Here is a 26,488-nt window from a genome sequence, read left to right on the forward strand (position 1 = left end):
TTCGAAGACTGTACGAAAGGCAATAGAACCTGAAACCCTTCGAATTTACGGAGTAGCCAATGAAAAAATCGCTTATGGTCCTTGTGTCCAATTTCTTTTTGTAAAGATTATATACCCTTACTTTAGCAGGACAACCACATATGTGTAAATGATTCTGACTAGGTTTCTAACCGCACCAGATCTTAAAATGTGTTTTAGGCACTGTCTTAATAGAAACCTTATTTAATATATACACAACGGTTTTCAAGGCTTCACTCCATAATGACAGTGGCAACTCAGAATGAGCAATCATGCTTCTTACCATATCCATAAGTGGTTTATTCCTCCTTTCAGCAACACTATTTTATTGTAGTGTGTTAGGCATCGTGTATTGGAAAACTATACCTTCACTTTCGAGGAATTTCGCAAATGGATCACTCATTTATCCATTCTCTGTGTACCGCCTATAGTACTCTCCACCCCTATCGGATCTACCGATCTTGATTTTTTTGTCCTTCTGTTTCTCTACTTTTGCCTTAAATGATTTGAAAGTATCAAGAGCTTCCGCCTTTTCATTTAGAATATAGAAATACATATATCTGGAATGGTCATCAATGAATCAGATAAAATATCTCTGACCAAATATGTGGTAGGAAATGGACCACATATATCTATATGTATGATTTCGAGAAGCTCAAAACTCCTTCGAGAACTCTTGGATGTCTTGTTGGTCTGCTTTCCCTTTATGCAGTCCACATAAGTCTTAAAGTCGGTATCGACTAGAGTCTTTAGGACTCATTCCTTTACCTATCTCTTAATCATCTTTAAAGAGATATGCCCCAACCTCTTATGCCAAAGTAAATAGGAATTTTCATCCACGTGATTTCTCTTAATACCAACAGTTGCATGTAAACATAAATAATTATGCTCAAAGTCGGGATGTAAATCAATTTTAAAGAGATTATCAATCATGATACCACTACCAATGACATAATTATTTCTAAAAATAGTCAATTTATCCTTAAATAGAAACTTGTAGTCATGTACAACCAGTCTGGAAATAGAAATCAAATTTCTAGAAAAGTCTAGAATGTAAAAAAAATATATTATTCAAATCTAAAGCAATCCCGAAGATAGAATTATCCTAAATGTCCCCACTCCAACGACTTGAAAGCATCTCTTATTCCTTTAGTAGATGAATCTATCACTTTCTGTCGATTTCCTTAGGTTGAAAAAGCCTTGTATGATATTAACAATATGGATTGAAGAATCGAAGTCAATCCATCATGTATTTTTTGGAGTTTCAACGAAAAATGATTCATGACATATTAAACAAATTAAGATACCTATCTTTTCAAGCCACTTCTTATATTTGGGGCAATCTTTCTTCACATGCCCATCATTCCTGCAGAAGAAGTACTTCACTTTACTACCATCCGTCTTGGGCAGCGCTTTATACTGCCTCTTCCCATAATCTTTCTTGCCTTACCTTTTGGACGAGTAGCCAGATGGGCAACTTCAGGCTTGTCCTACTTCATATTCTCCTCCTTTTGAACACACATGGTCAAGAATTCTGTAATGGACCACTCCTTCTTATGTGTGTTGTAGGAGATCTTAAAAGATTCATACTCAGCTGACAAGAAGTTGTGAATGAAGTGGACCAAAAATGGCTTGGAGGTATTAATCTTCAGAGTCTTGAGTTGAGCTGTCAAGTCTCTCATTTCCATGATATGCGCACGCGCACCCTTTAAACTGTCGAAGGTCCTGCTAATCAGTCTTTTCATCAGGGTACTTCCCAAGGCCTTATCTAATTTGGCAATTTGTTCATTAATTGCCTTCAAAAAATCCTTAGCCTTAGTCACCTCATCAACAGCTCCCCATATGCTTTTTTTCACACGGGACTTCATGAGCATGTGGCTTAACCGGTTGAATTTCTCTCATCACTCATACTTCTCCTTGACCTTAGGGGCATATGTATCCGCGGGAGCAGAAGGCTCCTCCTCACGGAGCGCATAATCTAAGTCTATGTACCCCATAGTGAAAAGAACCGACTCCTCCCAGTTAGAAAAATTTTGTCCATCAAACATAAGAATATAAGCAATATTTTCAAAAACAGATTGAGGAAGAGTTGCAAAGATCAAGAATATCAATTAGGTGCTACGTAAAATAAAAAATAACCATATATAGTAAATTTCTCCTCCTTTGGGGATAGGCCGCAAGAATGCATGAATTTACTAGTAAGACAAGCAAATTTGATAATTATGATGAAACTATTCATTAATCCATTGGGCATAGAACAATCCCACCATAAATACCAAGATTTACCTTCTCAGACTAATCTAAGTCCCAAGACTAATAACTATCATTTGGAGCAAAGACTCAATTACAATTTGATACTAATAACCATATTTTAATTATTATGCGATTTGCCTTATATAGGGTGCTTTGGCTACTCCTATATCCTTAAAACTACACTACATAGCATCAGACCGGACCAAAAAATAATCGAACCAGTTAGAACTGACCAGACCGGTCAGAATAGCCCAACCGGTCAAACTGGGCTTAGATTTGACTTAATGGGCTTGAGCCCAGCCCAGCCCAGTTTACTAAAACAGGTCGGGCCGAAACTGGATGGATCGGGTGGGCGAAGTCTGATCCTGGTCGGGTCGAAGCTAATCGGGTGCGATCCAAGGCAGAATCGGGTCGGCTGGACTTCATCTTCCTAACCCGACTCTGCTGCCTTCTCCCGAAAACCCTAGCCGCCGCATCCTCTCACCGGAACCCCAGCCACTGCAAGCCTTTTTTATCACTTACATGCATTCTTATTAGATGTTACTCAGCCACTCGGTTGGGTAATACTCGCCAATCTGGTCGTCGTTTCTAATAATCTTTGCCGTAAGCTTGGTGTCCGGACGAGACTTGTGAAGTGTTGAAAGTCTCCCCAGGCAGGGCCGGTAATCTGAGGAGACCGTCAAAGTCGATGTCATGGACCACAACTTCTAATAACCTTTGCCTTAAGCGTCGTGTCAGGGCGAGACTTGTGAAGTGTCGAAAGTTTCCGCAGGCAGGGGCGGGTAACCTGAGAAGACCGTCGAAGTCAATGTCATCGACGACAACGACTAGCTTGCCGGAAACTAATTAATGCATCCTGCAGTTCATCTTCGAATCTCTTTACTTAAAGAAGGCGGCCAAAGCTTCCCTGCCTCCCAAGAAAGAAACGCAAGAAGTAAGTACAGGGAAAAACAGAAAAGATATGGCTAGGTTCTCTTCTTCTACAATACTCTGCTTTCTCTTGATTGTGATGAGCTCATATCAATTTGCTTTACTGTGCCAAGCTGCGAGAGGCATGCCCACCTGTAAGAATACTCTTCCGTTGTACGCCACCCAGTTATGTTTAGCTCCGTATTACTTTAAAATCCTTCCATTTCGTTTATATGCTCGTTTCATGTTGATCATGGACGTCATCTTCACTCGTTCGTTTTATGTACTGTCATTTAAGTCTCTTGAAGTGGTGGAGTTTGGTGAAAATAGCTACCAAACCCACAGTGGAATGGCTCCAGCTCCAATTTATACATTCTCGCCCAGGCTATGCAGTTATGGCCATCCTAACGACATAAATACCAAAATCTAAGCTAAGGGAATGAATTTAAGTCTTACACTGAGTACTTTGCCATCACGATCCTGTCTCGGACATGATTTCTGCATCAATGGGAGGTCTTTGGTGAGGTAGGGCTCGTTGTCAAATAGCTAGAGAGATGCCGGGGCTTAAGAATATTCTAATCAACAGAAAAAGGTTAGGTGTACTTCTTGTATGTGCAAGAATTTCTCAAATCCTTACCCTCCTTATCCTATAAGCATACCAGGATTTGTTATTGTCCAATTGAACCTAGATAAAGATCCTATTCGGCCGTCTCCAGACGCAAGATAAGGATTTTCGAAATCCCCTTCAGACAACAACCTAAAGGATTCGGCAGAGTGGTTGTGGACTTACAGCATCTCCATCGATGTTTAGGGCCAACATACAGTTGCACTTCCACTCTTCCCTTAAATGCATAAATGGTATGGGGCATTGTCTGTGACCCATGAGCAAAGATGAGACTTCCCTGATGTATGTGCTCAGTAGTTGACATGCCTCTTGGTACTAGAGTTTGTATCGGCTTTGTGGCCAGAACATTGGATATAATGTCGCATCTCGTGAAGGAGCTGATAAGTTAACGAGGATGTTACTTTGTTGCTGTGCAGATACAAAATCCCATTACTGTAGGTCAGCGGTTTGTGGACTTCCGGGAAGCCCCGATGGCCAGTGGAAGCAGCATCCTGCTTATAAAGTTCCTACCGTTCCACCACCTCAGAAAATGTCAATAAACCACAACAAGACTGGCTAGTTGGCAGTCAGAAACAACGATGCCATCTCGAGTCACTGAAATTATCTGCAAGAAAGCAACGAATCTCGGTTGTTAATTGTGATTTATCTTACTGTAAATGCTAATAGGATCAAGGAAAAGAGTGTATAATAAATTCCTAAAGATTACAGTTTCTAGGAGGCCTTGAGAAAGTAGTGAGACTTTTGCTGTTTTTAAAGTATTATTTTAATAAAAAGCAACTTGTTTAGAAAGTACTTATGATAAAGAAATTTATATATTACTAGATATATAATAGAAATCGTCATCAAAATTCCGACTGACACACCGCAACACGCTACTTTGCGGTTGCCCCCTATAGATATCCATCTTTTTGACCACGGGCGCTCCTTATTGGAGTTCAACCCAAATGTTTAATAAACCAAAAATAACCAATTGAGTCATTCGTTCTACCAGTAGAATTAAGGTGGATCAATAACCAACTCGTGATTGTGATACTGATCTCAATCCTGGGAATGTATAGGTATTGACTGAGGAAGAAGAAGTCAATCGAAAACTTGGATCACAAGAATAAGAAACATTTTGCAAGTAAACTCACCAGAAGTTCCCCCTTTGACACCTGCACGTACTTTACGACTTTGATTGGAAGCATCATACATATATTGGAAATTATTTTCATGGTTTTTCCAGCATTTTTTACTCTATTTTCCTGGTCCCTTTCCCTAGTTTTCCACTATAAATACTGAAGTCCCTCCTGTCTCTAAACCCCGAGAAGAAGAAAGCATAGAGGAAAGAAAATGGCCGAGTTTCGGTCTCTTGTCATTCGTTTTCTCCTGATTGTGAATTGCCTACTCATTTTCCATTGTCTAGGAGCATCCGGTATGTAACGATCAGTCCCCTTGTACGACCGATTTTTTCATCAGATAAAAGAGAACATTAATTACCCATGCACCTGGTGATCTGGTGCCATGCAGGTAAAGGTCAGAAAACAGAGAGGCGGGGTCGGTGGAAGTCGTTGGTCACCAGCACCTTCCTGGGCTCTCCCTGGCCAAACTCCTTCAACGACTCCATGGTCCCCTTCGCCAAGACCATGATTCTATAGCTGCTAACGTACATAACGCTGTGTGATGCAAGAGTGGCCTTGATCAACATCAACCAGTGGTTATAACGAGTCCTGCCTGAAAATGCTGAGTTCTGCGGGTTTACACTCATACCACATGGATTCCGTCAAAACCAACAGTTGTTTTCGTATGCTCTTGAAGGTCCCATGAATCTGGTGTTTAGTTACGTTAAATCCTCTGTTCCATATTTCTCAGTTTGGCATCTTGTCTTACGGTAGATGTATATATAAAGAAGTTAAGATTTATATACAGAGTAAGGCCAAATCCATAATGAAAAGCCCTTATGGATTTTATTCTGGTGACCTTTCGCTTGATCACATAGTATATTATGGAGAAAATGAAATAAGATTGCACGCATCATTCATGATTCACTATGTAATTTTATTCATCACACAAAGCTCGAAAGACGAGAAAACATATGACATACAATCTCGTGATCAAAGAAGACACACACGAGCACTGGTAAAAGCATTTATTGAAGAGCAAAATCGATCTGTAAGCTTCATGGGCAAATGTTCGTTCTGGAACTACACCGCCCTTGTCGTGCGTTCATCTCTATTTCTTGCCACCGGATGCCTAATACAAGAAACCACATGCATTAACAAGTTAAATTAATCAGTATGCATCAAGCTAGAAAATTTGACTGCTTCATCGCCTATTTGCTTATACATCGAAGCATATTTTCAAAACCTGTCTTGATAGAAAAGAACTGCGCAAACGAGCATCGTATGAATTGACGTCCATTTTCCTTTCGGCATTCGATGTGAAATATGACGAAGAAGTCAACCTAACATACAAAATTCCCTTTCACACCCATCCCAATCTCGCGTTGTGGAAAATCACTTGATAAATAAAAGAGTTTATTCTTCTTTTGTATTTTGCTCCTTTGTCCTTTATTATTGCGCTCTTTATAAGGATTCTCAATTTGTTCTTGAAATATGAAACGTGTCAAGTCTATCAACTTAATAAACATTTCGACCGTGATATCAAAATTTTCAAAACATCCTGAATATAAATATGAAAAAAGTTTAGGTAGAAATACCTAATTGCATATATGGACAAGAAAGCTAGTCATGTGGTTAGATTTGACTTGTTAAATTTGATTGAGTTGATCATCAAATAGAGATGAACTACATAATTAAAGACACTATCTTACTAACTACAATATATATATATATATATATATATATATATATTTTAAAATACTATTATATGACGATCAATAGTCAAGGTTTTTACCTTCCTCCTAGGCTGAGCGGGCTTCGGCTCAGCCTTCTTGGGGGTGGCCTTGGTGGCCGCCTTTGGGGTGGAGCTCCCCTTGGGAGGCTCTTGCTTGGCCTGAGCAGGCGCAGCCGACGGTTTTTCAGCCTTGAGTGAGGCCATATTTTCTGCAGATCACGACACGAAGAGACTGACTGGGAAATGTCTTTGAAATTGTTTGTTAATTTTTGCCAGACTAGCCCGGGATTTATAGCCGAGTTTGAGAACAGCGACATGGAATCAGGATCACCAGTAGCTGAGGGAATATAACCCAGTTGGCTGGAGAATTCCCCGCTGAAGTAGCATCAGATGCTTTGCTTAAGCATTTTTTTTTCCCCAGATATTATTTGGATGCCATCTTTCCTATTGCTCAAGGATGAAGACTTCTCGGGCAGACCCTTTTCCTTTTCTCCCATGGAGAACAAAAGTACATCAATTATGCACAAAATATTTGTCATTATTGTTTCGTGCATAAAGCTAAATGGGAATGTAAATCATGTCATGCTTTGGAGGTGTCAGTCTGCCATCCAATTCGTATTACCATCGATTCTTTTCGATCTAGAGTATCGAATTTGAAATTTTTTAGTTATCAGATAAGATCCCTTGTGTTTAGTATATTGAAATAAAAATGCTAACAGTTAATAAAAGAACACGAGTAATCCCAGGATATTGAATCTAAAATCTCTAGATTATCAAAAGAAAACATGTGTCACTGCACTACACCGTATTTTGATAAAAAGTATTAAGACTGCGTTTGATTTGTTAGTGTGATTTTAAAATCATGATTTTGATTTTGATTTTGATTTTAATTGTGGAAAAAGACAAATGAGATGATATTATAAATTTGAGTTGGAAAACGTATATTTTTATTGTGTATTGTGTTGAGTTAAAATCAAAATTATTATTCTAAAATCAACCTAACTTTTCAAACGCATCCATTGTCTTATTAAACACAGTAGTTAAAAGTCACAAAAGTAAATTGTCGGCTGCCCTGTGGCATCTAGTAGGTGGCTCGACCCACACCACCTCCCTCCAAATCAGTTTGTTGCGTATGGTAGATCATGCCACCGGATGGACCGCGTATTGGATCTAAGCTGGCAAACTACTCCGATCATTTATGGCATACGGTAGCACCTTGGCCACAGAACCTTCAGGTTCCCATGGTGAGCTTATTTATGCAATTTCTGAGATGGAAACGTACGAAAAGTACTCATGTTTATGCAAACCAAATGCTTCAACCCAAACTTCTTACAACGACCAAACTAGACTAGTCGATCTGAACGAGAGTATCTGATTCCCATACATAATTACCCAGTAGTACCCAAAAGACATCATCCATCATCATCTCCCTACGTTATAGAGGCATCAAGTTCAAAGATGTAAACCGATTGCGAGCTAGGAGTAAGATGCATGTCTGTACATATAATACGTGTAACATAATAGCAGATCTCTCGTAGAGAACTAGATATTGCCCAGCAGAGAACTTACTGCCCATCTCTCCAGCATATTAGAATTCGGGAATTTAAATAGTCTATGTCAACAACTTTGTTTCTCCGGACCACAGGGAAGGTTCCTTCATTAACCCGTGTTCCTCATGCCTGCTGCGATTCCATTTATAGTGATGAGCAACGCATCCCTAAGCTTGTTATTGTCATCATCCCGTCTCAGCCTCTTCAGAATCTCGACCTGCAACATGTTCATTGGGTTCAAGTAGGGTAACCTACTCTCAATCAGCCTCCTCAGGCTACGGTTGTTCTGTGACAGTTTCTCGTGGCCACTGACAATCAACACGAACTTCTCCGTGGCTAATAGCTCCCTTCTTAGATCAGCCCCGAGCTCCCTACGGCTCTCGGACACGAGCACCTCATCATAATGCTTGGCAATCGGGAAGTCCGCCTTCCCGAGAACCATCTCGATGAGGTCAATTGTGGACTGGAAGAAGGGCCACTCTCTGTACATGGCTCTAAGGTCTTCAGTATAACCCTTCTCGCAAGCTCCCGTCAGACCCGCCCCAACCCCAAGCCATGCGGGGAGGACGAACCGTGTCTGAGTCCACGCAAAGACCCATGGGATGGCCCGCAGGTGCCCAATCCCTGTCGAGCTCTTCCTCCTTGTGGGCCTACTCCCTATGTTGAGGAAACCCAACTCAGCCTGCGGAGTCGCCTCATGGAAGTAGGCCAGGAATTCTGGGTTCTCATAGACCGTGCTTCGGTACCTCTCACAGCTTATCTTTGAGATTTCCTCCATTAGGTTCCGCCACTTTAGTTCTCGGGGAGGTTGAGGGGGCTGCAGAGTTGCCAGGAGTACGGCCGTTGTGTATATCTCGAGCTGCCTGACTGCTGTCTGTGGTAGACCGAACTTGGCCTGTACCATCTCTCCTTGCTCAGTCGATCGAAGCGTGCCCTGCGAAATAGATTCCAGATCACTCCATGGTGAGGTTAAGAAGATAAATAAACTGAAAAAGAAAATAAATGATATAGCACAGAACATGCAGTACAGAACAATATAACATCACGGTGTTTATCAGATATGAAACAGTGAACTGACCATGACAGAACCGGGCGGTTGGGATTGAATAGCAAGATATGTCGGCCCCCCACCACGCCCAATGCTCCCCCCTCGCCCATGAAACAGGGTAACTTTGATACCAAACTCGTTGCACGCTGCAACAACATCTTCTTGAGCCTTATATAGTTCCCATGCAGCAGTGAATCTGCCAGCATCTTTACCCGAATCCGAATATCCTACCATAACCTGCAAGGATAATAACGACGGTACTATGACGACTGACTGATTGATGAAAACTACTTTGAATTGTTAGGGAAGATAAAATTCGAGTTTCACCTCTTGGTGACCGTTGTGATTTTTTATGATGTGGTCCCTGTACCAATCAATGGACAGTAGCTTCCTTATAACCGAACCGGCTCCCCTGAGGTCCTTCACTGTCTCGAACAGAGGAACAACCCGCAACCTGTTCCACGAGGAATGCTACGCCAACTCAGAATTTCACCAGGCAATTCAGTTGAGAAAAGATCCCACCAAATACAAACTTATAGGTTATTACACCAACTTTTAGGATCCTAGTGCTGTTAGCAAAGGAAGGATGGCCTAACATGAAATTGTACTATTTTGAAAACTGGACCAGTCATTTGAATTGAACTTTGAGCAGGCCAGCTTGTAAAAGCATTGCGACATTGCAGATTCCTCCACCAAATTACAGAGAGACTGGTCATAATCAAACCCTATTGATTAGAGTATGATCAGGCTTTAAATTCAACTTACGTTCCACCAGGACAGGGTCTTCCCAGTTCCCCACTTAGAGCAAGTCGAGCATCTTTCTGCAAGAGTTCCACAGCAAGAACATCACTCGCCTACAAGTTGCAATTCAACATTTCGGTTAGTGTCACTGAAGATGAACGTGTCCTTCAGCTTAAAATATTAAAAACGAAATATAGTATCAAAAGTCTGTTCGATTTATATTGGGGAATACATTTGAAGCCATGGAAATCACATAAGCACCAAGGGAATCACTTCCTAGCTCAGCAGCTACTCGGAATGTGTCCAAAACTTCTTGCACATCTGGGGGCACCTGAAATGGGCCAAGCAGTGACATAGATTAAACTCCAGCTCAGAACCTTCATAAATTCTTCACATTATATTCATGAAGCGGCTCATATTTTCATCAATTAGCTACTATTTCCAGAATTTAATATGATCCTTTTCCAATTGTTAAGTTGCTTGCTAACACTTCTTAAAGAATGCCGATGAGACAACTTCTAGACAACATTCACAAGACAAGATGTTTGATATATAAATAACTAAATAAATTTTAAATAATAAAATTGAATAATAAACACAGACAAGTTCCGACCTGCCATTAATGTATCTCATAATTAATTAGTTTACTTCGAAGTTGAAGCAGGCAATTAGAAACTGCCACACAAAGAACTCACCACTATGGTAGGCGGAACTAGAGGTCTCTTTCCCTTGAGTTCTCTCGTTAGGAACTCCAGTTTCTTCTCTTCATCCCACTCGCTGTACGTACCCATATCGAGATACTTTGTAATAGCATCAAGAGTTTCAGAATGTCTACCTGATTCCTGATTCATGGAGGAGAAGCTCGCTTAGCAGGAATTCCCTTCATCATCATCCATGGTAGCTCTAGAATTCTAAAAAGTACTAAGTTAATTACCTGGCGCAAATCAAGTTTCATTAGTCCCATCCCGAAGGTAGCAACTCTTCTTATCAGGTCAGCAAGCCTCCCATCGGCAAGCACCCCGGAACCGCTCAATTGCTGCAAGATTAAAAGTTTTCAAAGATCAACTGCCTTATGAGACGGGTCTTTATTCATGGAGAATATGGATTTCAAAGCAAGCATAGTTATAAAAGCTGAACTAAACCAGAAGAGCGGACTGTTGTGATCAGGAAATGGGAGCCACGGCCCCTTTGGATCTCTAAGAAACACGCCAATGCAATTTAACCTTTTGAACCAGCCAGTTCATACTTTGAACCGGCCCCTTTTAAGGTCTATTAAATACATAGATTTGAATGATTTCTTACACCTCGACTTTATTTAATTCAGAGCTTTGAACATCCATGATTAAACTATACACTCTCGCTAACTTCAACCTACATTCTGATTGCAAAATCTACGGATGGAAGAGAAAGCTATTACCAGAGATTCGTAACAGAGAAGAAGAGGCTCTAAGAGTTGGTCGGTGGTTTCATAATATTCATGCGGATCATATTCACAAGGAAGGTCCTCAAGCAGAAGCTCCAACCTTCTTTGTGTCTTCATGAGCTGGATTCACCACACAATATGAAGTCACTTAATACATCATAATAGGAGCTTATAAATAAAAACAAATAGATAGATAAACAAATACATAAATATGAATAAATAAAAGAAGGCACATTATACTATAGGACACACCGAGTTGAAAATCAGTTGATTGTTCAGCTTTAAAAAAAAATATATTTGATTTGATAATTTTATATAATTAAATTAAGTTGTGGTTAAATCTTTCTAACGGTGTATCTACACCCTTTCTTTCCTTTCCATATTACGATTGACAAACTTGTAGGCACTTAACCTGTTAAATTTTAACTCCATTCAATTTATACCTTATCCTTTACATCACCAAGCACAATCCTATACGGAGCAATCCCAGGACGTTGAGGCAGGCTGGGCTCCAGAAGCTTCTGGAAACTCGACCTTCCAACCTGAGATTCGGCAAATAGTTTCTTCTGAGCAAGGAGTTGACTTGATCCAGAGGCAGAAGACCGCGGAGTCAGAGGAGGCTGATATCCATTAGAATTGGATGAATTTTCATTTTCAGCTGGCTTCTGTGAAGAATTCAAAGGGGACTCCTTGACCGTGGTAGCCCGAGCATCCTGAGGGGGATTTTTCAAGGGGATTAGTCCACATTAACGGGAAGAAATTTGATCATGAGAAATTTGATCATCCATGTGAGATACTATTTGTTCAAAAATAATATGGGATACTAGCCCTCGAAAAACCGAACAGAAATTTTAGGAAATAGAATCACCATAAAAACTAGTCAATTTACCATGGCAATCCATTCCATTCACTTCCATTCTATCTTATTGAACCAGGCCAAACATCACATATATGCAGGTTCAGGGGAGGAATGCAACATATTCTCCATTTAGCAGGTCAAGATTTAGACAGGCTCTTAAATTGTATTTCCATTATTCACACCAAAAATGGCCTGGGATTTACCTGGCGATTTAATGGCATGTAATCTGTTCCAGGAAGTTCAAGTTTTGGATACTTAGATTCGTTATCGTTGCACTCTACAATGAAAACATAGACAAGTCAAAACCGAGAAATATATCCTCACTACCACAGTGGTTGAAAAAATGACTACCGGGTTTCATTCCCATTAAGTATAGAGAAATTAGAAAAATATGGAAGATGCATAGATAACAATCTTACGCCTATAAAGCGGTAATTGTGGAAGTTGATGGTTAAAAAGAATCGACCACGGACAGAGACTACTCTTGTTTAATATAAATGGTACCTGTGCAAGACGGCAAGTCAGCTCCAGCAGGAAGTTGAGTTGGAAGGGAGGGAGCAAGTTGAAAATGATGCTTCAGCTGACTTCTACTCATTGATTGATTCCGACTCTCGTGCCGATCCTCCATGGAAGTTTCTAAAGAGAAGTAAGAGGGAAGCATTGACATCAGCAAGTCGGAAAGAATAGCAAGTGATTGATGCGAACATGACTTTAGCGAATAACAGAAAGAATCTGCATTTATGTCATCTCTTTTTCAGCTAAAGAGATCATTATTACTATGATAAAATTGACTTAAATAACATAAATGGCTTGAATTACTTAACCTTTTTCCAGAAGTTCATGAGCTAGCCGTAGCAGCTTATGGCTGCACCGATTCATTGACAGTTCAAATCTCAAGCTATCAACTTCCCTGATATAGAGATCCATGGCCATCCACCTCGAAAGCAAAGACACGTCTCTTGTGACCTGAAGCAGGAAAACAAGAATGGAAAAACACAAATGTCACATTCTTAGTAAGAAAAACCAGCCGTCAGTCTGCGGATATCGGATTGATAACATAATATAACATGCAAACATGCATCATGGTCAACCTTGTATTTCAATTGTATCAAGGGCATGATACCAATTTAATCTAACCACTATATCTTCCTAGTACATGAATAATTTGATCATGCACTTTCTCTACCAGTTACAATCTTGTAAATCATAGAAATAAAGGAAAGCTTACCTTTGCCGTCACATTGGGATTCCCATCTCTGTCACCTCCCATCCAAGATCCAAATTTTATAGGCGTGCAAGTCAAAGGCAAGGCTCGTCCTGTGTGCTGATAGTAGATTATGGAATCAAGTGTAAATGAGAAATCCATGAAATGGAGTCAATCTAACAAATTTCATTATCGCAGCTTCAAAGAAAACCTTCTTCAAAGCATTGCTGACACGGCGCAAATAATGGGGGATAGCTCTCCATAGGGACTGCTCCACGATGTTCAACCCTGAAAATATTGAATAAAAATTCGAGCATCGGAAAAGATCAAATTCAAAACAAATGCATGAAATTTCCAGAATTTCTAAAGTTGATAAATTTACCTGCCCTGGCTTCATCTACTGGGGTTGGTTGGTGGCGTCTGAGCTCGTCCGTTTGCCAAATAGACGTTATTTCTCTCATCTAAAGATAAAACAAGTGATGAAGAATCAAAACAGAAAGTAAAGGCAAAGCATCTCTTAAGGTGAATTAAGTTTGGTCTCAAAACATGAACCATACAAATTATTAAGGCACAAGGCATAGTTTAGACTAGTACCAGATCTTCTATGGCCATTTCTTTATCTTCATGAGTAAGATCAGGTCTGTCATTATAGTCCAACAGGTGCTGCACAATTGGAAAATCAATGTCTTAAAAACAGAGATGAAGAAATAACTCAAAAGGTCCAATTGGTCGGAAAATTAATGTGTCAGAAGCATCGAAAGACTTACAGCTATTCTTATGTGTTTGTACTGCAATGTTCGACGGTTGATCTGAGTAGGATGTGCAGTGAGGACAATTTCAACCTCCTGTAGTGAAACACACCGATAATAATCAGCATTTGGAAAAGATATTGAATAGATCATGATTTTAAGAATATCGTTAAGATCCATTAAGGTAGCACGTTATGGGAACTCCCCAAGAAAGCCCAAAGTGCAAAAGTTCTGAAAAAGGGTAGCTAGAGTAAACCAGTTTAAAGCTGACTTCTTATTCCATTTAAAATGAAGAGCACGAGACCGTAGATAAAAGACGAAATATTGAGAAAGGTTGACTGAAGAAACACCTGCTTACAGACTGTAGTATAAAGTTCATCAGGGGAAACTCCTCCCTGCACCAACTGATTAAATATATCATCGCAAGATTTTGATAGGTGAGTGAAATTCCGAGACTTTCGCACCCTGCAAGATCAAGCAGCAGTACAAGAATTTACACCAATAAATTGATAAAGTCGAGCAAAAGCTCCACCTCCCTCTTCTTCTTTTTTTCCATTTTCCTCAATAATTTTGTGAAGTAAGGTTTGTGCTTTCACCATTTTGTAAATTTTGACATAATTCCTTATCAATTCTCTTCACCTGTAGAACTTTCTACAACCAAAGAAGCTTCCATAATTTGGTTTTTCGAAACATAAAACCAATGTCTCAATACTCTTCCTCTAACTCGAACATCTTCTTGGAGAGAGCAATTTTCAACATGCAAAGATCACAGAAGTTCCAATACACATTTCGAGAAACTATCAACTAGCAAGGCAACCAAGTCAAGATCCATCTGATCGAGACACGGCCAATTATATATCACAGCACCGACACTCAAAGCAGCAACAGCTCGACTTACCTGTGATGGGTCTCTGCGATACCCATCAAATTAAGATAGTGGCTAAAAGCACGGGCGAGGGTCAGGGCTTCCTCCAAGTCCATATTCGATATCTCTGATGCCAACTGCTTCTCAAGAAGCTCAGCAGCATCTTCAATCCCAGCCATCCTCATATTACAAGCACTCTACAAAACAACCCACATGAAAAAATTCGATATCTCCATTATCTAGTTCTGCATTTTTACCATATTATATATACATGTAAGGAGTAAAAATAAATAAGGGTGGGTATGAAAATTATCAATCGAAGGCCTAAAACTTAAAAGATTAAAGTAGCTCAGCACAAAAGGGAAAAAAAATAATGCGAAGAACAGTTTCCAGGAGTAAAACAGCATGTCTGACAAAAGAAAGCTACATTTTTTACTGGAAAATCGAGATGAACAAACTAAACGGGGCGTGTCGGGTCCAGCAGAAACCAGAAACACGCTTCCTTTACCACATGAAACATGCCAAGAGCAGGCGGGGCAGCTCAGAAAGAGACAAGAAAGGAGAGGGGGAGAGGAACAAGAACCTGAGCAAGAATGCGATTCCGCTCGAGCTTCTCCATGAACTTGTGGCCGACCTCACGCTGGAGGACGTCGTTGAGGAGGTTACCCAGCAGCTTACAGTCATCGTCGAAGCTCTGAAACGAGATTTCCTCAGCTATGTCGTCTGTCGTGTCCGTCATTTCTCCACAAAGGCGAGAACTTGCTTAAGCTCCGGGCCGGGGCTGTCTTCTGAGGAACAGAGGAAGAGAGAGGGGAGGGTGTCCAGCTGCAGGGAAGATGATCAATCAGCGGAAAATGAGTGTGGGGGCGATAAGAAGGAGAGGAGAGGAGAGGAGAGAGGGCTCACATGGCGGAAGGAGAGAGAAAGTAGGGGAAGAGCGAGAGGGAGACAATGGTGGGAGCGGAAAGGGCAGTTTTAATCACTTGGTGGGACTGAAACTTTGGCTTCTTCCTCTGCTCTCTCTCTCTCTCTCTCTACCCAGACCAGGTGATTTTTAATGGATCTTCCCCGCAGATTCTTCTACTATTTCTTTCTTTTCATCTTTTTTCTTTTTTTGGGTGAAAACTTTGTTTTCATCTTTCTTTTTCACTCATTTTTTAATAAACTGCATTTTTTATTTCATTTTATTGTTCATGATTTTTTATATTGCTTTTCTTTTCATCACAGGTGTATTTTGAGAAGAAAAATAAATTCAAAAAAAGTGAGTTGGGTGAACACGTACAATTTTTTTGTGAACGGAAAAATTCATATTATGATAATTTTATCTCTTAATAAACTGAGTCAGTTCAAATTGAATCAGTTAAAGTCCACTTGACCTGCAGATATCAGAGAGTATATTGAAAAAAATTAAGTCTTTTTTAAAATATGTGCGCGATAATTGCAAACGAACACCAATTTCTTTTTACGTAAAATCGTATATATAAAGATGCAGCATTGACAGTGGGGTTTACTACATACGAATATTGATGAGAATATTGGTGAGGTTATCATCTGATGTTTGTTTTTGGGTGTTTCCATGACCTTATAATATATATTAATGTTTTTCATGATATAAAGATGCAGTATTGACAGTGGGGTTTATTACATACGAATATTGATGAGGTTATCATCTGATGTTTGTTTTTGGGTGTTTCCATGACCTTATAATATATATTAATGTTTTTCATGAGGTTATTATTGAATTTTCATTAGACTTGTATGGACTCGAGTCCATTTTCACTTAAAAGCTCGAGCTGATAAATATTGATACCCAAATTATTCTTTTTATTTTTTTCATATGAAATTATAATCTCCAACATCACCATAAACATACACGGGATTTTCATCCTTATACTTCTGGAGCACATCAATATGTTAATTGTACCTATTATTTGTTTAAAAAATCATTATTTTAAAAATGTTGAAATCGGTTGGCCCATATTGAATTTAAAAAAATCATAATATTTCCTATAGATTATTACGTGGGCTTGAAGAGCGGAGGATCATACCGGGAGATTCTCCGTGGCCTGTGCATCATATGAGATTCACCCGTTATTATTCGTTTATCACTTTTTTTCCTTTTTGGCCTCATAATAATCAGATATATGCCAACTCTCTATATTACAAAATTCTTCCGGAAACGAGTGAATTTAATTAGGTTTTCAGAGGGAAAGAAATAACATGCTATTGCCTCTCGAGTTCAAATCTCATATTGAGATCAGAAGATTGGAAAGTAATTTATCATGAAAATCATGATCGTGAACGAAAAATAGAAAGCAAAATGTAGGTTCCAATCAACGAGGATTTTATTTTTCACCTTATTATCTTGATAAATTTATTGTCTTCTGCATATTTCTGTAAATTCGGTTATAGGCAACTCAATTTTATAATTATTATAAATAAATAAATGAATTGGACATGGTTTCAAGATATTCACCATGAGTGGTGCCTTTATAATAAGATGGGATACGGCATCTTGTGACGTATAATACATATTCGATTGTGATAATCTATTCGATTATATCATAGTTTGTGTCCTTCATGGGACATTTAAATAATAATAAATCACGGTCCTTAATTTAGTAGGAAACATCATTGTCGCTTATTCGACTGTGATAATCCATTCGATTATATTACACTATGTCGGTCATGCGACATTTAAATAATAGTATATCATGGTCCTTAAATTTAGGAGGAAACATCATTGTCTGTCATCCTATGGGGGTCATAAGGGTTTCGTTAAAGCTGGACTACAATAATATGCGTATAAGTGGAGGCTGTACAACATGGTACGATAGTTTCCATTTGTCACATTATGTCTTGTATTTTCAGGAAATACATAGAAAAGGCTAAAAATATAATATGAGGAATCATATAAAATAAAAATGCAAAAAAGAGAAAGAGAGAGGAAAAAAGGAAAAGGAGAAAATGAAATTGAATGTTGTGCATGCAGATTTGTCTTTTGGTAGTTGGAGAGGTTGTCGGCACGGATGAACGGATGAAAATTTGGGTGAAAATTTGAGGCTAAAAATCCATGTCCCGTGAATAAACTGATTTAAAGGGGTATCTCTCTGCATCACCATCACATAAATTCGTACGCAACTTTGATAAATTAAAAAATATATATTTTCCTTTAAAATTTTGGTCCTGAAACGATTTCATATACAAAAATTTGAAATTCCATATCATATCGCGTTGAAATAAGGATTATAATGCGGATTGATTCTCACAACTTTCACTTAGCAATTATATTATCAAGTGTTTCCATTCACCCTAACAAACAAAATTCATTCAATGGGATAAATATGCATTAAAGTTTCTAATTATGGATTGGGGTTCGGCTTTGATTTTTAAATCTCAAAATCCCATATAAAATTGAAAAGTACAAAGCTAACGATATATAAATTTCTACGTAACTAAATATAGCTTGTGTAAAAAAATTTAATAAAATTTTGTTTATTCGATTTTTATGAAAATAAGGTTTTAATTTACCTAAAGATTCTTTTGCTCATACTGCTTGTAATATTTAATTTGCGACTAATAAAATGACTTATTTTATAATAAAATATTTAATATATTCTCGATATCCTATGTACATAAAAGGCAGAAAAATATATTCTCGATATCCTGCATATCTATATAAATAAGGTAAAAATATGTGAAAAGACAGTGATAGAAATAGAAAAATATACAAATCTCCCATCAATAATTAAATTAGTGGAGTAGTTTAAAAAATGTTCAATCACGATTTGAGAGTTTCAAAACATTAATCCTTGACGGATTTTCATATCACGTCTTGTCTTTTATATATTATATAACAGATGTAATGAAAATCTTTTCATCATCAACTCCATATTTTGATATTCTACCAAATAATGGCAATTTCTTTTTCATATTTTCTCACTATTCACTTCACTAAGCAAGTCATCAAAATCTAGTATGTGCATCTATTCATTATTTAAAACTAACTGGAGATCAATAAATGCTCTAATTAATGAGCAATAATCATATCTATTTATATATTAGCTTAAATGTATATTCTCGACCTAGAGGTGACAAGACTATTTGGATAATTGAACGAATTCAGCCCAAAATTGAGTGTTCAGAAATTGGCCAATGAGTCCAACAATATTTCTTATGCAGGCTTACCTATGTATTCCATTTGTTCAGTACATGACCTGCAAAATCGTATAAATGGAGGATTGTAATGTAATTTTTAAAAATATACAAGCAACAATAAGAAGAAGAAGAGAAGCTCTAACCCTGTTAGTGTAGTAAAACAAACTACGCTAAGTAATAAATACTATAAAGATACTAAAGATAAATATTATAATTAACAAAATATAAATAATAAATAATTATGTCAATACAACAAAATTCTCATATTAGATACACAATTTCACATATAGAATTAAAATATAAGTTTCTAAAATTTGTATTTAATAAAAAATTAAAAAGATATAAATTAAGTATTTTAAATAAGAAATTCGCAAAAGACTGTTATAAAAATATTCACAAAACCATTTAAAATTAATCGAAAGTCCAAATTATTATTGTTCAAAATTAGAATAGTCAATTTGCGCATAAATTATAAAATATAAATAATTGGTAAAAATAAAGAAAGTATTGCAATTAACCATTTGACAAATAATGAAATTAAAGAATTAATAGAAAAACTAGAAATAAAAAACTACTATTGTACTATTTAACTTACTCTAGTTTTTAATAAAAAGTTATAAAAAAATATTGTTTAAAACTTGAAATTAATAATAGTTAAAAATATTATTGATATTAATAGAAATATTAGTCTTTCAAAATAAAAAGTATTACAATATAAAGGGTAAATTACAAAAAAAACCCTAAATTTTGTAAAACGTCTCAGTTTTATCCTAAATTTTACTTTGTAACAAAAAAAACATATGTTTTTATAATCGTTTCAGATTTGGCCTCAGTTATCATTTCGTTAAGATTTCCGTCTATTTACTTATGTGGACTTTATGGGACCCACCAAATTTGCACATCATTTGATCATCTTTTTTTTTTACAAAAATAACCTAAGTTTTCATAAAAGTTTCTGCATGGGACCCAAGAACTGAGATTTTTATGAAAACTTAGGTTATTTTTATAAAGAAAAGAGAAAATGATCAAATGATGTGCAAATTTGGTGAGTTATATCAAGTCAACTTAGGCAAATAGACGAAAATCTTAACGGAATAGTAACGAAAGTCAAATCTGAAGTGATTATCAAAACATGTGGTTTCTTTTATTACAAAGTAAATTTTATGACAAAAATGAAACGTTTTACAAAATTTAAGTTTTTTTTTTGGTAATTTGCCCCAATATAAAAAAGAATACAAAAAGTCTATTAAAATGAACCCATGCAAGCAGAGCAAAAAACTAGTATATAGTGAAATTGACTCCTGCAAGCAACTAATAAGCTTATATTTAATAGGGTTAGAAATATCAATTTGCTTTATTTATCAATTAATTTTCAAAAATTTTCTTATTCTTATTAAATTTGAAAAATAAATACGAAAAAAACTACATGTTTCCATTGCTTTAGCCACTATACTTATTTTTTTCAATTAAGGTCAAAGATATGAATATAATTTGAGATTATTTGTATAGTTATAAAATATATTTTAATTATATTATTCATATATCCATTGATTTGTAGATATAGTAAAATGCATATGAGAAAGTTCCTCGGACTAATATAATCTAGAAAATTATCTTATAAGAACTAATTATAAATGTAAAAATCTATGTAGATTATATATATATATATATATATATATATATATATATATTAGTTAGAAGTTGGTCTATATAAATGACAAATACATTATTTCATAAATATAAAAAAGTCAAATTTAGATTGTTCAAATTATCAACGGGATATTCAAGTAGTTAATTAATTAAATGATTTAAAAGTGAGTTTTTTATTTAAAAAATTTAAATAAATGCAACTTTATGATAACAATGATAAGACACTAAAAGAAACAATTAATTTTTATTAATGTGATAAAGATTATCACAAGCCACCAATTTAATGGAATTTAGGTTATTTGAAAAATTAAAATTTATCACAAATTCTATAAGTTTATGATTCATTAAATAAAACTAACATTTGAAAATTAGAATCTCACAAAATAATATTTTTTTAGAGAAAAAATAAATTTGTGACTTGGTAAAAATATGAACTAAATATTCATAATAAATCAATATATTGATCATTAATCGATATATAATTCATATTGTATAAGAAAATTGGTTGCAAAGTTTTCATTTAATCATTTATATTTAGTCTAATATTGTTGAAGATTACTGTTTTGAGTTTCAAATTAATCATTTATTTTTACTACTAAGAAAAATTATTGCTAGAAATGTGAATAGTTCTCGTAAAAAATATTAGTAGGTCTACGATGATGAACTCGTGCAACGCACATGATAGAATACTAGCAAAACATGAAATTGAGCTTGCATCGAAGTAGACTACTAATTAATGGGAGATTTGAGACCTGGACAGATCCATTATTTATTTATTTTTCCTCATCAAAAAAATATATTATAAAATCCCAACCTGACCAAACCAAACTATTGATTCAGATTTTTTTTCTTATATATGTTCATGTTAGGTTTTGCATTGGATTCTAAAGAAAAACCCCGTAATCTGGTGCTGTTCGGAATTTCGAACTGCCACGTCAGTCCTCTGACGAGAGAAGGATAAGAGAGTCGTATACAAGAAGTGCATATCTATCCAACGTTCCGGCATACAATACAATAAATCAATCATGATCACGATGAGCAAGACAAGACGCAAGCTGCTGTCAGCTACAAGCCTAAGCAATTCGGGCATCTCATAAATTGATGATGACCGTGGGGAGCAAGACAAACACAAAAGGTTGCTATCAAATTACTGCACAATTTGCAGGACATAAGAGACGTACCCCTTGGATGATTAATTATGGTCCCATGAGCTTTCTTTCTTTCTTTTCAATGACTTTTCAATCGGGGATCGTAAAAGGACAATGAAAGAGAATGTAAAGCAGTGACATACTTTCTCGTCTAGTAATTAATATTTTGTTTGGTTTCAGAGTTAAAATTACAAAAAATTTAACTTTAACTTTAACTTTAACTCAACACACTACATAATAAAAATACATATTTTTCAAGTCAAAAATTTTAACTTTAACTTTAACTCGACACACTATACAACAAAAATACATGTTTCTCAAGTCAAATTTATAATCTCATCTTATTTGTCCATTTTCGCAATCAAAATCAAAGTTATTTTAACTCAGAAACCAAACGTACTGTAAGAGATTTGATGTTCGATATTCAATGAGACTACTCGTGCTCATTTATTAGCTATTAAAATATTTATTTCATTGTATTAAATTTATGAATTTCCCTTAAAATTAAAAGAACAATGTACTTATAAAAAATAATAACAATTGAGAAAGTCTTGCATATAACCTAAATAATAAGGTTAATAACAAAAAAAAAACACATATTTTGCACATTTTATGAATTATAGCACAAAACTTTTCCTTAATCTGAAAATGCATAGACTATATTGGTTTGATAACAATTCTAATACAATGTCAACTTTTTCGGTTAATTTGAATGGAAATTACTGAAGTGTAGATCTAGAGGGATTCACCATATTTTCTTTAATAATAAAATTATTTCAATTTTTTTTAAAGCAAAATTGGAAGGGATGGAAGAGGGGGCAGTGGTCGGTTGTGGGGGCTTCGCCGCCGGTCACCACAAAGGGATCGGTTAGGGATTTTTCAGATTTCGACGGGTGGGGGCCACAATCCCGACACCATCCCCTCCTTCGATTGGGGTCACCGGTGACAATTAGGAATGACAATGGGGCAAATCAGGACGGATATCGAGATATCCATGTTTGCCCTGTGCCTGCCAATACCCACCCTGCCTTGCTCTGCCCCGTGCTTCGCATGGATCTTCTACGTAGGGCATAAGCCCTACTCTGCCGTTGATCGTTAAGAAAAGTTGACGTTGTGTTAGAATTATTATCAAATCGACAGTTTATGCATTTTTAGGTTAAGAAAAAAATTTCGTATTAGAATTGATAAAATGTGATAAGGTTTTATTTTTTATTTTTAATAATAATCATAAACATGTTTCACCCAAATGTAAATGGAAATTTTGTGAAATTTTGGATTTTTTTCTTTGATTTTTATTTACACGTCACCTGAAGATTGAGATGGTATTAAAGAAATGGAGATTATTTAACACGTTGGGAGCTCTTGTGGCTGTCTTTCGACTGAGGTGGCCGCCCATGTGGATGGCGACCCTGTCGGAAACATTACGTGGATGAATGGGACCATTAACCAAATAAGAGCGAAAAGGCATGCCAAATTGACAATATATGTCATCTTTGACTCTCGGTGAGGGGTCTAAACTAATGGCATCTGCAAAGGATAAACTCGAGATGGAATCTGTGTAGTTGTACTCATATGTTTTCCTAATTATCGGAATTTTTAAGATCTTAGGTTTAACTTCATATTATCCTATGTCGTCAATCTTCGGTGTTACACCATCCATATCATATTGTGGGCATAGCATCTCAATGGGTACATCTTTAGTTATATCGTGTGTTGAAATAAGTCCAAAACATTGTAATGAGGTCGATAAACTGAGACCTATCAAGAGCATGAGGCTTGAGATTTTGGTCTCTTGGTGTTGCGAGGAGCCGCTTGATTAAATGGTTCGTCAACAAACCCTATGGACCAGGCGGAGGTGATCCTGATGAGATACGGAAAATCTGGAATTATTGCCGACTATACAATTATATTCAGGAAGTCTCCGAGAAATTCAAATTATGATTAAATCTCTATCCGGTCGATATATACCATATATGCACTTCCTTTGTAGTTTTTTTTTAAAAGAAAATTTAATAGAGAGCATATAGCAAAGTAAAATCAGTCCATCAATATGATATAATCCATCATCGATTCATGAACAAATCTAATCCATCATCCATTCGTGATCAAATCTACTTTATATGAAGGCACTTCTTTGTCCTTGGAAATAGTATATCATATCATCCGACATATCATCCGATCAATAATAAGGAAAATATCTTCACGTGAATATATAAGATGTAATGCACGCTCAGGCTACCAACCTTGATTCACGCGAACAAATTCATGCGAACTGAAGGTTATGTCATACGACTTGAAAATTTATGATATGGACCAGACACAGGCTAGGATTTAAATTGAATTACGGAAGCACGAGCAGGACTAACAAATAACAGCACGGCAAGAGGATCAAGATGCAGGAAGAGTTGGAAGAGTTAAGAGGCTGGGCCACGAGCTATTTTGGGCTATTTTCTTATCTCTTCTTAATTTTTTCCATTTTCAAGAGGAGATCGAACGTGGCCCAAATGAACTGCTGGGCTTTAAGTTCAAAGATCTTAACATGACTTCCATCTTGATCTCCGTCTTTTTCAATCAAAAGCTAAAAATTATCACCCATAAATATATATATATATATATATATATACCCTTAAGAAAAAAGCTAAAAATTATCGGGAAAATCGACGGTTGCATTTTAGTAAATCAGAAAGGATGTTCACCAATTAATTAGATTTGCGCCATTATGAGAGAGTCGGAGGATGCAACTCGGAGGAATTATCATTGATCATATAGTAAAAACACTTAAGCCGGTAACAATTCTGTTCAGTATCAATTTGGTTTTTTATGCTTAGTTCTAAAACTTTGGCCACTCACGTTTCCAAGATGTTATTACTTTATCAGTTATCATTTAACACTTTAACTTCATATAAAAACTATTTACAAAATGAAAATGGTTCAAGAGAGATGATATTTTTGAAACGGAACCTTAAAAAATCAAGGTTTAGAAAATCATTTCTTTAATTTCTTCTAAATCTTTTTTTTTCTTATTATATTTTATTTTTCGTATTGCTAACTTTATTCTTATTATAAAAGAGAACGCTTCATTATTTTATTAATGATGAATATTTTTCTCACATTCCTTTATTTTTTTCCCGTTTTACTATTAATACTTGTATATATGGAATAATATTTTTCTTCCCTGAAATAATTATATATAATAACTTGATTAGCTTATTCTTAAGAATTCAATCTTGTTTTTGATATCCACGTTTAGACTTTTTCTCAACATCAATCAAATATTTAATGAAGTTCGACAAATTTCGAGAGAAAATCTCATTGAAGGCGAATAATATATGTCCATTATTTAGAGAATCTGTGACCTCAACCTTCCTAACCCGATGGGAACTAGTGCAGGTTGACATGGCAACTTAAGTCAGATACTCCGACGTGACCAAATGTGAAGGAGATGATGGATCGAATAATTTAAGTTGTGTACTTATGTTGACGAAAAACGGAAGCCATACCAATCGACTAATTGGTTCCCGTGAAAGCAAAAAAAGAAAAAAAAATAAAAATAAAAATAAAGGAATAATAAATAAAGGAAAAGGAACTCGATTCTGTTCACCTCTCATTAATTGGATTCAAATTAGGGAAAATTCTCTCGATGAAGACAAGCCTTTGCCGTCACTGTAATAATATGCTGATTTAGGAGTTGACGACTAAAGATACAGACCGGTTGGATGTGCATATATAGAAAGCCTAAAAGGCAAGGTGATTAGATTATACATCGTTCAAAAAATGGTACCTTGTACAAAATTTGTACATATAAGTATAGGAACCGGTGTATTCGATGCATTCGAGCAATTAATTAAGTCCAAGAAGTGGCTATTTTACGCAGAAACATCATAATCTTTCTTTGCCATCTACATTAACCACGAAACGACCAAAACCTTGCAGCTTTGCTCTTCTAAATATTTGCCTCGTTCCTCCTTATTAGACACTATATATATATATCTCTCTCTCTGACGTGAAACTATGTTAGGCACCCCTTTATTAGTTCAATTCTTTACAACAATTGGGTCATACATGACATGTGACGGGCAGGAAAAACAATAGGTAGAATCGCATCAAAATGGCCGTGCAGTATTATCGGACAAACATAGTTTCCTTCTTATGTCATATGTGGATTAGAGTTGTGTGTTTACTATAATTGTCTAAAACTTTGAAAATGGAGGTTTTGAGATATTCCAAATGAGTAGGTGGGGGAAGCCTCCCATAATTGGACTTTTATATGAGATAAGTCTTTATGAAGAACATACCCAAAGTCCATCACCAACAAGAAATCATCCCCCAAATTGACAAGTCAGGCGCCCTTGAAAGAGAAATTTCCATTGCGTTTGATAACGAAATTAAGTTTGATTTAAAAAATTAATGACTGCATCGTTGAATTGAGAAAAAAGTATTGAAATTAAGAAAA

General features: G+C 36.3%; 1 protein-coding gene and 2 long non-coding RNA genes across 4 annotated transcripts; 1 reads left to right on the top strand and 2 right to left on the bottom strand.

Moving 5' to 3' along the window:
* Positions 1-2,379: 2,379 nt before the first annotated feature.
* Positions 2,380-7,143, bottom strand: LOC116201208. The gene is made up of 3 exons (XR_004155839.1): positions 6,701-7,143; positions 3,637-6,037; positions 2,380-3,178 (listed from the first exon to the last, which is right to left on the bottom strand). It is a non-coding gene; the product is annotated as an uncharacterized LOC116201208 (long non-coding RNA).
* LOC116201209 lies at positions 3,178-4,597 on the top strand. The gene is made up of 2 exons (XR_004155840.1): positions 3,178-3,335; positions 4,222-4,597. It is a non-coding gene; the product is annotated as an uncharacterized LOC116201209 (long non-coding RNA).
* Positions 7,144-7,919: 776 nt separating the features above from the next.
* On the bottom strand, positions 7,920-16,130 carry LOC116200004 (phosphoenolpyruvate carboxylase 4). 2 transcript variants are annotated; one of them, XM_031530645.1, is made up of 21 exons: positions 15,986-16,130; positions 15,663-15,904; positions 15,113-15,276; positions 14,565-14,679; positions 14,233-14,310; positions 14,060-14,128; positions 13,848-13,926; positions 13,677-13,753; positions 13,490-13,585; positions 13,086-13,227; positions 12,766-12,897; positions 12,465-12,538; positions 11,846-12,115; positions 11,397-11,522; positions 10,914-11,015; positions 10,675-10,821; positions 10,212-10,310; positions 10,004-10,092; positions 9,566-9,692; positions 9,269-9,475; positions 7,920-9,124 (listed from the first exon to the last, which is right to left on the bottom strand). In XM_031530645.1, exons 2-21 carry the CDS (start codon positions 15,816-15,818, stop codon positions 8,300-8,302), a joined length of 3,174 nt encoding a protein of 1,057 aa, XP_031386505.1. In that variant the 5' UTR covers positions 15,819-15,904; positions 15,986-16,130; the 3' UTR covers positions 7,920-8,299. The 2 variants fall into 2 exon arrangements, with proteins under 2 accessions (XP_031386505.1, XP_031386504.1); XM_031530644.1 differs by having other exon boundaries at positions 15,663-16,036.
* Positions 16,131-26,488: the final 10,358 nt, after the last annotated feature.

This window comes from Punica granatum, chromosome 3 (assembly GCF_007655135.1).
Source record: "Punica granatum isolate Tunisia-2019 chromosome 3, ASM765513v2, whole genome shotgun sequence".
NCBI lineage: Eukaryota > Viridiplantae > Streptophyta > Magnoliopsida > Myrtales > Lythraceae > Punica > Punica granatum.